The sequence below is a fragment of the Canis lupus genome, chromosome 25 (assembly GCF_003254725.2).
Source record: "Canis lupus dingo isolate Sandy chromosome 25, ASM325472v2, whole genome shotgun sequence".
NCBI classification, from domain to species: Eukaryota; Metazoa; Chordata; class Mammalia; order Carnivora; family Canidae; genus Canis; species Canis lupus.
Genome location: NC_064267.1, coordinates 29948223 through 29960083, shown reverse-complemented (window position 1 = coordinate 29960083; position 11861 = coordinate 29948223). Strand labels below are relative to the sequence as shown.

General features: G+C 50.3%; 1 protein-coding gene across 4 annotated transcripts in view; it reads left to right on the top strand.

Annotated features, from left to right (window-relative positions):
- Window positions 1-11861, top strand: part of SCARA3 (scavenger receptor class A member 3) — a 75676-nt gene that overhangs the window by 44838 nt on the left and 18977 nt on the right. For 2 of the 4 annotated variants that reach the window (XM_025463013.3, XM_049101068.1), the window contains one exon: window positions 1851-4584. The exons of the other annotated variants lie outside the window; for them this stretch is intronic. In XM_025463013.3, the coding sequence (XP_025318798.1) occupies window positions 1851-2302 (452 nt within the window). In that variant the 3' untranslated portion in view covers window positions 2303-4584. Of the gene's footprint in view, window positions 1-1850; window positions 4585-11861 lie in introns of those variants that run through there. 4 annotated transcript variants of the gene reach the window in all.

Here is an 11861-nt window from a genome sequence, read left to right as displayed (position 1 = left end):
CAGTTCCCAGTTTAGATCCCAGTTTCGATCTTAAGAGGCTGGTATTCACTGACACTGTTCCATAGAAACACCGGGAGGCAGACACAGGGAGCAGCAGGGGTGGGGAGCACTGAGGGGGTGGGGAGGGTGGGCAGCAGGGAGCACCAGCCAGGATTAAGAGCAGTGGCATCTTCGTTAGCTGGGGAGGAGGCCCTGACGCCGCAGACCTGGGTCACGGCCACTGGCAGGGCTCCCAGCTCCCAGCTGCAGGCTCCCTCCTCCCCGAGAGGCCTACCTGGGTTCTGGTTTCCGCTCAGGGGCCCCTGAGGATACTGCTTCACCTCCCTGGGCTTTCGTCGCCTCCTCCGTGAAATGTAGGAGTTGGACTGGCCCCCACCTCGCTCGAAAATGCTGCAAGTCTTTCACAAGAGGAATGATGTAGCCACAGAATTCTCAGGGAGAGCTGAGTATGGGCATTAGAATTCATCCCTCAGGCCAGCCCTCGGCCTGCTGCTCCCACCACCCCTACCCAGAGTCCTTTGCAGAGACCACTAAAGAAAGCCAGGTATTCGCTGGGCCTTTGCTGCATGATCCTCACGAGGCCGGGGGGTCCTCTTTGCTCCATGCTCCGGGCATTCAGGGATGCCTTGGGCAGAGTGATGGCCACACTCTGCTTTGTATCCTCAGAGTTGGCACAGTTCGGGAGGTGGTGACCCTGAGACTTACATAGTGAGAAGGGTGTTACGGTCATCTGGCTTGGGAGCTGACCTGGGCTCTTTAGGGACAGACCACATCTTCATCTCAGCATCTGCCCCAGGCACTAGGCCAGAGCCCGGTGGGAGCAGGGGGGTCCACAGCTGTTGGTGAGCTTTCCCTGCCATGTGCCAGGCTCCCTGCCCAGGGCAGGGGATGTGAGCTGTGGTCCTTACTCTCTTCCGGGGTTCCACAGTCTATCAGGGTTCACCAGATAGGCACCACAGGTTTGCTTTCACTGTACCATGGCTTTTTTTTTCTACATGTCACCTGAAAGATTCAGCAAGTAGTAGCCGCAGAAGCTTAGAGAATAGGTGGGGGTAGTCAGGGTGGGCCTCCTGGAGGAGCTGTCCTTTCTCTGGGCTGTTGTGCCCCATGCACTAATCCTGGGAGGGGTCTGCTTCTCGTGCCTCACTTTTTTGGTGTTCTGACCTATGTCACCTGACTCCATCTCCTGTCCCAGATGCCTGACTGTCAGGGGCAGAGCCTGGGGTTGAGACATCAGTGGGGAGGGGGGTTGTATCAAAGACCATGAGGGGTGCCTGGGTGGCTCAGTGGTTTAGCATTTGCCTTTGGCTCAGGTCATGATCCCAAGGTCCTGGGATCGAGTCCTGTATCGGGCTCCTACTTCTCCCTCTGCCTATGTCTCTGCCTCTCTCTGTGTCTCTCATGAATAAATAAATAAAATCTTTAAAAAATCACGAGGAGGTGTAGAAAGCCAGGCGGCCTCCAGACCTGGACAGACAGTCCCGGGACACTCTTGGCCTTTTCCCAGAGCTGTCTAGTTCTCTTAGTTCCCAAACTGAGCCCTGAGGTCAGAACGATGAATTCCCACTGCACACCAGGCCTCATGCCAGACACTTCTATGCCTTGTCTCTGAATCCCCGCTAGCCTGCCGGTGAGTCTTCTCATCCCCATGTCACAGGGGGTACAGCTGACTTAGAGTCACTTAATCAGCCCGAGCTTCCAGAGACTGCAGTTGGCAGATCTGGCATTGGTGTCTGGCTGACCCTTGGGCCTGTCCCAGTGGCCTGTGTTGCCACACCTACTCCGTGGGCAAGCCTCATGAGACCCGTCCCCTCGTGGACTGACTTCTTCCCTCTCTTCTTTGGCCCTAGGTGCTCCTGGCCCTCCAGGACCAAGAGGACTCAAAGGAGACTTGGGCGTGAAAGGGCCCGTTGGCAGCAGAGGACCAAAAGGAGACCCAGGCAGCTTGGGCCCCCCAGGCCCCCAGGGTCCTCAGGGGCAACCTGGAGACCCAGGACCTGTGGGAGAAAGGGGGCCGGTTGGCCTTCGAGGTTTCCCAGGTCTCAAGGGATCAAAGGGCAGCTATGGAAGTGGAGGCGCAAGAGGACAGCCAGGCCCTAAGGGAGACGTGGGGCCCCCAGGGCCAGAGGGGCCCCCAGGGTCTCCAGGGCCCCCAGGGCCTCAGGGAAAACCAGGGATTGCTGGGAAGACAGGGTCACCGGGCCAGCGGGGGCCTGTGGGGCTGAAGGGTGAACCAGGGATTCAGGGGCCCCCTGGACTCCCAGGGCCCCCAGGCCCACCAGGAAGCCAGAGTCACTACTAAGGGCCCCAGTCCCAGACACTGCTACACAGAATGCTGGGAAGGGCCTTGGGGCAGAGCCGGCCACCCAGAGAGCCACACCTACAGACACTTGTGGCCCTTTGATCCCAAGGGGCTGCCTCCCGGCCTGCCCATGCACCTCCGGGCCCCCCAGTACTGACTGTACCATAGAAAGCAGCCCCTCACACACACACGCACACGTACACGCATTTCCCTGCTGGCCAGGGGGGCCAGCCGGGTTTCTCTGGCTGGGCAGGAAGAGACCCCCGTCTCCTGTGACTGAGCCTGCCAGGGAGGTGGCTACCTTGGGAGGAAGGTCTTGAGTCTGTTTCTGAATTGCTGACCAACTCTGCTTTGCAGCATCTTCAGAACCAACCTAGCCAGAAGTTGCCTTTGGTCAAAAAGACCCAGGAAAACCCGCAGGGGATGTGGTTCGAACTCTAGGGACAAGGTGGATGTGACCACCCAAACACTCTCGTCACGACCATGGGAAGAGTCCCAGGAGCTGCCCCTGCCTCACGCGGACAGAGTGACTCCATGTGTGCCACCATTCTCAGGCTCTGGGCCCGGTGCTCCCAGGAGCTCAGCAATTTTTTTCACGTCTTCAAAAAATTCCTCACTTCTTCATCCTGGCCACCTTCTCTCAGGAGCATCCAGGAGGAAATGCAAGAAGGAGTCTCGTCTGCACAGGAAGGCTATCTAGGCCCCAGAACATTCTCCCAGAGCGGTGCCCAGCAGCTGGGACACTGGTGGAAGGGAGGCAGAGGCAAGTGTGAAGAGGCCGCGGTCACTGGGCCACAAGGGCCACCGGGAAATTCCCCCAGCGAGGTGAAGGCCGCCCACAGGCTCAACTGGTTCCAAAGATTCCGACCACCCAGGGCTGGGGCCTGGAGCCGCCTCCTCCCTGGCCCCCTCCTCCTTCCCAAAGCCTTAATGCCAGCTCCTCCTTCTAACAGGTGTGCAACTGGTTTGCACTCCCACCTGTCCTCCCCCTCCCCCGCCACCACTGCCATGTAATTCTGTTGACATGATATCATGCGACATAGTAGTAATGACTCAGTAAAGAGCTATTTCCAGGAGGGAGGTGTCTTCTGGTCCTTTTGGCCCAGCCAGGGGCATAGCTTAGCCTTTTGGGGTTCTGCTCGCCTGGCCTTTGACGGGGAACCAGTGGACGAGGGGTCCCCTGGATACTCACTGTGGAGTTTGGGGCTAACCCTCTGGCCCTCGATCTAGAAACACTGAGCCCTGCCAGGAACTCACAGTGGTCTTGTCGGGGCCAGGGACCAAGAGCATGAGAGGGAATTCCCCTTCAGGAGCAGGAGCCCGGGGAGAAACAAGGTGAGCTTTCTTATTGTTGCAGCAGGATAAAACGGGTCCCGGACACCTGAGGGGTCCCTTCCCGAGGCTGCCTCTAAGACGAGCAGATAAAAGGGAAAAGGAGGAAGAGACCAGGCTAGATCCTCCCCCACAAGGCCTGGCTCTCCAGGATCCAGCAGAGGACAGCTGGGGACCCCCCTCCGTGAATCAGCCAAGCCCGCCCCAGGAAGCTGGAGTGTGTGAGGGGGCTCTGTCCTCGGGGGCTGGCTTCTACAGCCACTCGGGCTGTTATAACAGAATACCACAGATCGATGACTCATGAACAACAGAAATTTATCTCTCATGGTTCCGGAGGCTGGAAGTCCATGATCAAGGTGCCAGCAGATTTAGGGTCTGGCAGAGACCACCTCCTGGTTTGTAGATGGCCATACTCTCACTGTGCCCTCACATGGCAGGAAGGGGGGGTGTCACTTTTATAAAGTCACAAATCCCATCCATGAGGGCTCCATCCTGAAGAACTAAACACCTTCCAAAGGCTGCCACCTCCTAATTATCGTCGCACTGGGGGTTAAGAATTTCAACATAGAAGTTTGGGGGAGACACAAATATTCAGTCTATGGTAGCATAGTATGTTTATTTGCTAGCAAAACATGGCCTGGTTCAAGTCCTATGCCCTGTTTTGCTTCTGTATTTTGTATTTTTGTATTTTGTACTTTCTCCCTAGAAACAAAACCAATAGACTGTACAGTAGTCCCCCATTATCTGTGAAGGATATGTTCCAAGACCCTCAGTGGATGCCTGAAACCACAGATAGTACTAAACCTTATATAGATTATGCTCCCCCCCCAAATATACATACCTATGATAAAGTTTAATTTATAACTTAGGCACAGTTAAGAGGTTAACAACAGCAATAATAAATAGAACAATTATAACAATATACTGTAATAAAAGTTGTATGAACGTGGTCTCTTTTTCTTTCTCTCAAAGTATCTTATTGCCCTGTACTCACCCTTCTTCTCGCAAGGATGTGAGATGATAAAATGCCTATGTGATGGGAGGAAGTGAGGTGAATGACGTAGGCGCTGTGACATAGGTGTTGAGCTACTATTGACCTTCCGCCTCTAGGTCAGAAGGAGGATCATCAGCTTCTGGACTGCGTTGACAGTGGTAATTATAACGTGGGAAGCAAAGTGCATATAAGGGCAGACAACTGTACACTTGTGTGTGTGTGCGTGTGTGTATATATATTAGGGCGTGGGGGAGTGGGTGGGCAGAGACAAATCCAGAATGAGAAGTCCCATGATCTGCTGTCTGCAAACTGTAGATGCAGGAGAATCAATGGTGTAGTTCTAGTCTGAGTCCAAAGACCTGGGAACCAGGAGAGACCGTAGTGTAGGTTCCAGTGCAAGGCAGGAGAAGACCAATGTTCTAGCTCACACGGTCAGGTAGAGAGAGAATTCTCTTCACCTTTTTGTTCTACTCTCTCGCCCTCAACAGATGGGTTGATACCTACTTGCTTTAGTGAAGGTGCTCTTCTTAATTCAATCTACCAATTCAAATGCTAATCTCTTCTGGAAACATCCTCACAGACACACCCATAGAAGTAGTGGTTAGCACAGAGGCCTTGTGCTGTGGGTCTCACCTCTAGGAGGGGAGGATGGCACATAGGGCACGGTGATAGCTCTCCCTCTCCTGCAGTGTGTGAGGTGGGCCAAGGGTGGGAGAAGAAGGAGTCCCCGGGAGCAAGTGTGGCAGGTGAGGCTGAGTAGGCCATGGAAGGTGTCACCCAGGCGGTGGCACGGAGATGGTGGGCCTTGAGGGAGGCAGCAAGGATGATCCAGTGGTGTCATTTTACAGCCTGGGTCCCCAAGAACACCTCTGGAAATTCAAGCTAATCACTGTCCAGGGTGGGGTTGACGGCATGGCTGGCAGGGCCGTGTTGAGACACACCAACATGAGCCAAGAGCCCAGAGAGCTGGGCTTGGCAAGCAGGAGCTGGAGGAGCCCAAGCTGGAGGGCAAGCCAGTGTCCTGGAGTTAAAATCCAGAAAAGTTAGATCTGCGATCAATTCCAAGGGATGAGTTGGGGTCCAGAATGAGAGACAAGGCTGCAGGGATCAAAAACTGAGCGATTTGAGAGCATAAAAGCAAACACGTAAGAAAAGCTCATGTGTCCTGGACAGTTGGCACCAGCATCCCTGGCTCTGTGGTTTGGAGGGGGGTCAGCTTGATCCACAGGCAAGGGTGAGGTAGTCACCTGGAGCCCACCTGTGCAGTCACACAGCCCTCCACACACACACACCCAGGTTGACACCTCCACTTTCCCTGGTCCCAGAAGTCCTCTCAAGGAAGTAAAAGAGGGGGGATTTAAGATGTGGGCACAGCAGGCAATATCAGCACTACAGACGCTTAAGACCAGCTACCCATGGGAAGCTGCCAGCATCCCAGTCTCCTGTCTTCACTGCAGAGGATGATGGTCTCTCAGTGGCCACTGATTTCTCTTCTCGGCTCCCCTCTGTCTCCTTTCTCCTGACCAGCATCTTCTATTTGTGTAAGGCACAGCTTAACAGGGCTACTGCTTTCCACCCAAAGACTAGTCTTCAGTTTCTAATCCCCAGCCCTAGGAGAGTCATCAAATTGCTAACCCTGGCGCTTAGTCCAAGGTCTACCCCAATCCCATGGGCTAGGACCACACAGGGAGGGGGTCATGTGGTAAAATTAGAGGCATAAGAGCAAGACTGACTGAGTGAAGCTGGCCATGAACACTGCAGTTGACAGTAAAGGAATAAGAGAATTACAACGACAATAATAAAAGTAGACACGGGTGGGGGACTTACTGTGCAACAGAATCCCACTCGAAGGGCTTTGCATGTAATAACACATCTAAACCTCACTACAGTTTATAATGTAGCTCTTCTGTCCATGTGTACTATCATCATTCCCTCTTTACAGGTGGGAAAACTGAGGTTTAGAGAGATTAACTTCCCAAAGTCATATAGATGATGAGTTTTTAGGTGTACTTATATTGAAACTCAGCGTTGGGACACCTGGGTGGCTCAGTGGTTGAGCGTCTGCCTTTGGCTCAGGGTGTGATCCTGGGATCCTGGGATTGAGTCCCGCATCAGGCTCGCCACAGGGAGCCTGCTTCTCCCTCTGCCTATGTCTCTGTGTCTCTCATGAATAAATAAATAAAATCTTAAAAAAAAAAAAGAAAGAAAAAGAAACTCAGCCTTGGGCAAGTTACCCTCTCTGTGCTTCTGTTCCCTTCCCTGTAAAATGGGAGTTATAATTGCACCTACCTCCTGACCTCCTGAGGTCATTGAGTGGGTTAAATAAAAGGATACTGTAAAAGAACAAAAAACAAAAAACAAAAATACAGCTGACTGAATTTGAAGATCTAATTGGCTTAATTAAATGATTCATGAAACCAGCAGCATCCCCTCTAGTAAATAGGGAAGCACTCGGAGGAGTCGTACAAAATGGAAAGTTTTGTAGGAAGGAGGGTGAGGCAAAAAAATTATAAGCAAAAGAAAAGGAAGGATTATTTCAGGCAAAATCCCCTTCCCATGCTGGGAAGGGTAGGGGGTGGGGGTTATTATGCAGATGACCCCATCTTCCTTTGAGGGAGGGAGAAGGCCCCACAAATGACCTCACTGAGGCTCATCAGAAAATGCCTGATGGACAGGTTAAGCCTTACATTTCTAGGGGCGATTGAAACTACAATTAGGTTAGATATTCAGCCCAGGTTTGATGGCCTGACCTGGCCCAACTAGCACCACCATTTGGGACCTGGGGTTTTCTTTTTAACAATGCACTTGGCTAATTGTTGGCTACATTAGTCAGCTCAGGCTGCCATAACAAAGTACCACAGGCCAGGTGGCTCAACCAATAGAAATTAATTTTCTCGGGGTTCTAGAGGCTAGGAAGTCCAAGAGCAAGATGCCAGCTCTTCCTCACTTGCAGATGGCTGCCTTCTTGCTGTGTCCCCACCTGGTTCTGGGATGGGGGAGGGGAGAGAAGCATCAGAGGAGGAGGAAGGGAGTGAGAGAAAGCATCCTTCTCCTTTTCTTATAAGGCCACAGTCCTAACAGATTAGAGCCCCATCCTTATAATCTCTTTTAACCTCAGTTACCTCCTAGTATCCTATCTCCAGATAAGTCACACTGGGGGTTAAGGCTTCAGCCTGTGGATTTTGTGTAGTCACAGTTCAGACTGTAGTACATGGCAGTGGTGATTATGCCATTAGCAGCCGTTACCATGAGGGTCGTTATGCAAATCCAGAGCTTCTTGAATGGCAGTGGCACTCAACCCTGTCCTCTGGGGACAACTGGCCAGAACTCCAGCCCCTGCAACTCCCACTCCCACATTCTCTGCATTGTTAGGTCCAAGAGTGAGCTGGTGAGTCACCAGGCTCAGCCTCTCTACTTCACATGGCAAAAAGCAAAGGCTGAGACAGGTCAGGAGTTTGTCACCCATCTGGGATTAGAACTCAGGTCTCTCGGGTCCTGGTCCCCACAACCTCTCACATTTCTGGTTGTGCTACAACTCTACTCAGGCCACTTTGCTGTTGGTCACAACCATTGGGCAGCGCCTGATGCACATTCTCCAGAAAGTACCCCCAGTCCCTCTCTCTTATCAAATGGCCCCTCCTACTAATGTGACTCTTCAGAGTGTCCAGACTCTTCAGAGTGTCCAGACCATTTTAGGTGTTGCTGGAAAGCTGACCGTGGGTGTTGGTGGGGAGGGCAGCTGGAACCATAAAGTGTGTAACAACACTATGAATCAGTACACTGTTCTGTGCAAAATCTGTGTGAGATGGATCCACCCACATCACAGTGGGATGATTGGATGGGCTCCATGACGGAGTTCCTTCATGGACATGGAACTGGAGCAGGTCACGCTTCTGCCCTGCTGGGCCTCCTATTCCTGTGGGACTGCAGGCTGACACTGCCCCTCTCTGACTTTTGGGTTCTCTGCTAGGAAACAAAGAGAGTGGCCCAGTCTTAACACCATCAGGGAGTCCCCTGGAATGTGCCATATTTATCTTGCCATCCTAGCCAAGTGTTCTTCCTCCTGCCCTGCTTGATTGCTTTCCTAGAACTTGCCATGGCTAAGGCATTCTTTTTTTTTTATAGTTTTTTTTTATAAGATTTTATTTATTTATTCATGAGACACACACACACACACACACAGAGAAAGAGGCAGAGAGAGAGGCAGAGACACAGGCAAAGGGAGAAGCAGGCTCCATGCAGGGAGCCTGACGTGGGACTCGATCCTGAGACTCCAGGATCACATTCTGGGCCAAAGGCAGATGCTAAACTGCTGAGCCACCCAGGGATCCCCGGGCTAAGGCATTCAGGTCTGAACTCAGACTAAGGGGTGATAGCCTGCAAGATTTCAGTCACTGGATAAGACTCATGGCCTTTGCCGGCAGGTTATTTTAATCTCCACCAGATTTATAAAGCCGTGAAGAAACTTCTGGGCTTCCTCCTACGGAGAGCAAAGGGGCTTCCTAGAGGCCACAGGACAGGGATATGTCTAAAAACCCCAGGCCTGCCCACCATTCCTCCCCTGGCCACCTCACTGCCCCTCCAGCTAGGGCAGGACATGGCCCGGAGCAGTGTGTCCAGACCTTCCTCCAGGGCTGAGCTGGCAACGTGTGCTGTGCCAGCCTTGGACACACCTGTCAAAACAGAGCCGTAGGAGAGGCAAGCAGAGAGCTGACAAACATGGTCTGACCGCACCGTGCTTTCCAGCAGGGCCGGGCTGGGCTGGGAGGGAAGTGGCTGGACACACAAGCTACACACTGAGCAGCCTCGCAGGGGCTGGTTTGACCTGCAGAAGCATAGATTGTTTGTTTCCCTTGCCATCACCTGTCCAGTCCCTTTGTTTTCTTTTGGACACTTCAAAGTGCAAGGCTCTGTGTTTGATGTGGTAGGAGAAGCACAAAGATTAGGGCAGTGCTCTTAGCAGGCACAACCACCCAGGAGGCCATACAAATGCAGACTGCCAGCCTCCACACCACTGCTTCAGAATCACAGATGGGGTGGCCTAGGAGGAGTGGGGGGGGGAATCCCAGGGAATTTTGATACCACCCCGCCCCCAATAAAATTTGAGAATCACAGGTGTAAGAGATATAGAAAGTGAACCATGTTTTGGTTTGTATTTTTAATTTGTGAATGGTATCTCATTCAATTCTCACAAACTAAAAGTATTTTCACTTTATAGGTCAGAAAACAAGGCTGAGAAAAGTCAAGTAATTCACCCAAGGCCACACTGATGTTATGTGGATTTGAAGGATTTGGACCCAGAATTCATAGGAGTCAGCTACAGTGAGATACTTCTTACAGAATGGTAGGATTGGGAATTTAGTTGGGCCTGTGCTTTGCAGCTGAGAAAGCGGAGTTCTGCAGAAGCAGACTTGTTCAAGAACCCAGAGCGAGCTATTGACAAAGCAGTCAAAAGGCCCTGAAACTCAGGGCAGCCCAGCCTTTCTGTCCCAGCTGCTTTGTCACTAACATGTTGGGGCACTGGGAAGAGCAGTGCAGGAGTTAGAGGCAGGAGCATGCTTTCTGCTGTGAAAGCTGGAGACTTTGCAAAGGAAGCCAGGTGCCTACCCTCAGCCAGGCCACCAACCTCCCTGTGGTCTTTTCCCTAAACCCAAGATCTCCAAAATGGGCACCCAATTAAATTCTCCAGTGTGAAGAACAAACTATTAAATATTAAAATATCTACTAATTGTGTTTTATCTATACTAAGTCATACTTCGTTTCCATGTAATCAGATCTGATATGAAGTCAGCCAGAGAGTTTGAAGTGACCAAGAATATGATTTGAAAATTAATTTATATTCACAATCTTTAATAATAAGCAATGCCCTAACTGCAATTATGCCTTGAGACATTAGCCAATATTAGAAACATAAAAACAATGTATAAAATTTATTTACATATATTAGGGAATCTAAAAATTTCCCAATTTTTTTTTACTAAAGGGGTATGAAAAAAATATTTGAACACAACTGTCCTAAGTCAGTTCTGTTGCTTCTAACATTCTCTCTTGTGATAAAGCAGAGCTCCCAACTTGGAAAGAATCCCCATGTGATGATTTTAGATTTGTAGTCTAATGTTTCCTTCTTCTGAACTTCAAGAACTTCTAAATGCCCTAGAGAAGCCTGATTGCTATTTACACTATCCTGTTCCCCATTATCCATCATTGTCCTTATTTCAGCTTCATAGAGCTCCCTTCATTCAGACATGGAAACATTTAAAAACTTAATAGGTAGTGTGAAGGTCCCACTGAAGTTGTTCACTCATTTGACAAATAGTTCTTGAGCTGCAACTAGCTGCCACATACTGTACTTGGTTTAAAAAAAAATGGTGAACTCCAGATTCATTTTAGCTTCCTGCCCAGGAACACTTTCCAAACCACCTCACAGAGAAGCAGGGCCCGGGGCATCTGGGTGGCTCAGTGATTAAGCATCTATCTGCCTTTGGCTCAGGTCATGATCCCGGGGTCCTGGGATTGAGTTCTGCATCGGGCTTCCTGCTGGGAGCCTGCTTCTCCCTCTGCCTATGTCTCTGCCTCTCTCTGTGTGTCTCTCATGAAAAGTTAAACAAAATCTTTTAAAAAATTATTTTAAAAAATGAGAGAAGTAGGGCCCAGATCGTAGTGGTCTCACCAGGTGGAAGGAGTAGAGGCTGGACTTTGGGGCTGTCCAAGGCAATTGGAATTGGGGGCCAGACAGGGTACTGGGAAGGAGGAAGCTGTGCACTGAGTTCTTTTGAATGATTGGCTAAATGTGTAGGGAAAGAATTACAGGGTTCATGAGATGACTGTAAACTGATTTTAGACACACAGTAAGAAAGCCTTTCTTAACAATTGGTAGAATAAGTAAACAGAAAAATAGTAAGGATATAAAAAATTTGAACAATACTATCAACTAATTTGACCTAATGATAAGAGAAGACCACTGCACCCAACAACAGGTGAATATTCATTCTTTGCAAGAGCAGACAAAATATTTACCAAGATGAAGCATACTGTAAGCCATAAAACAAATAACAAATTCAAAAGAATTAAAACCATTCAGAGTATATTCTCTGACCACATGGGATTAAATTAGAAATGAACATAGAAAGATATCTAAATCTCCAAATAAATAGAAACTACACAACACACTTTTAACTGCCCAGGAATCAAAGAAAAATATCACAAGAGAAATTAGAAAATATTTTGAACTTC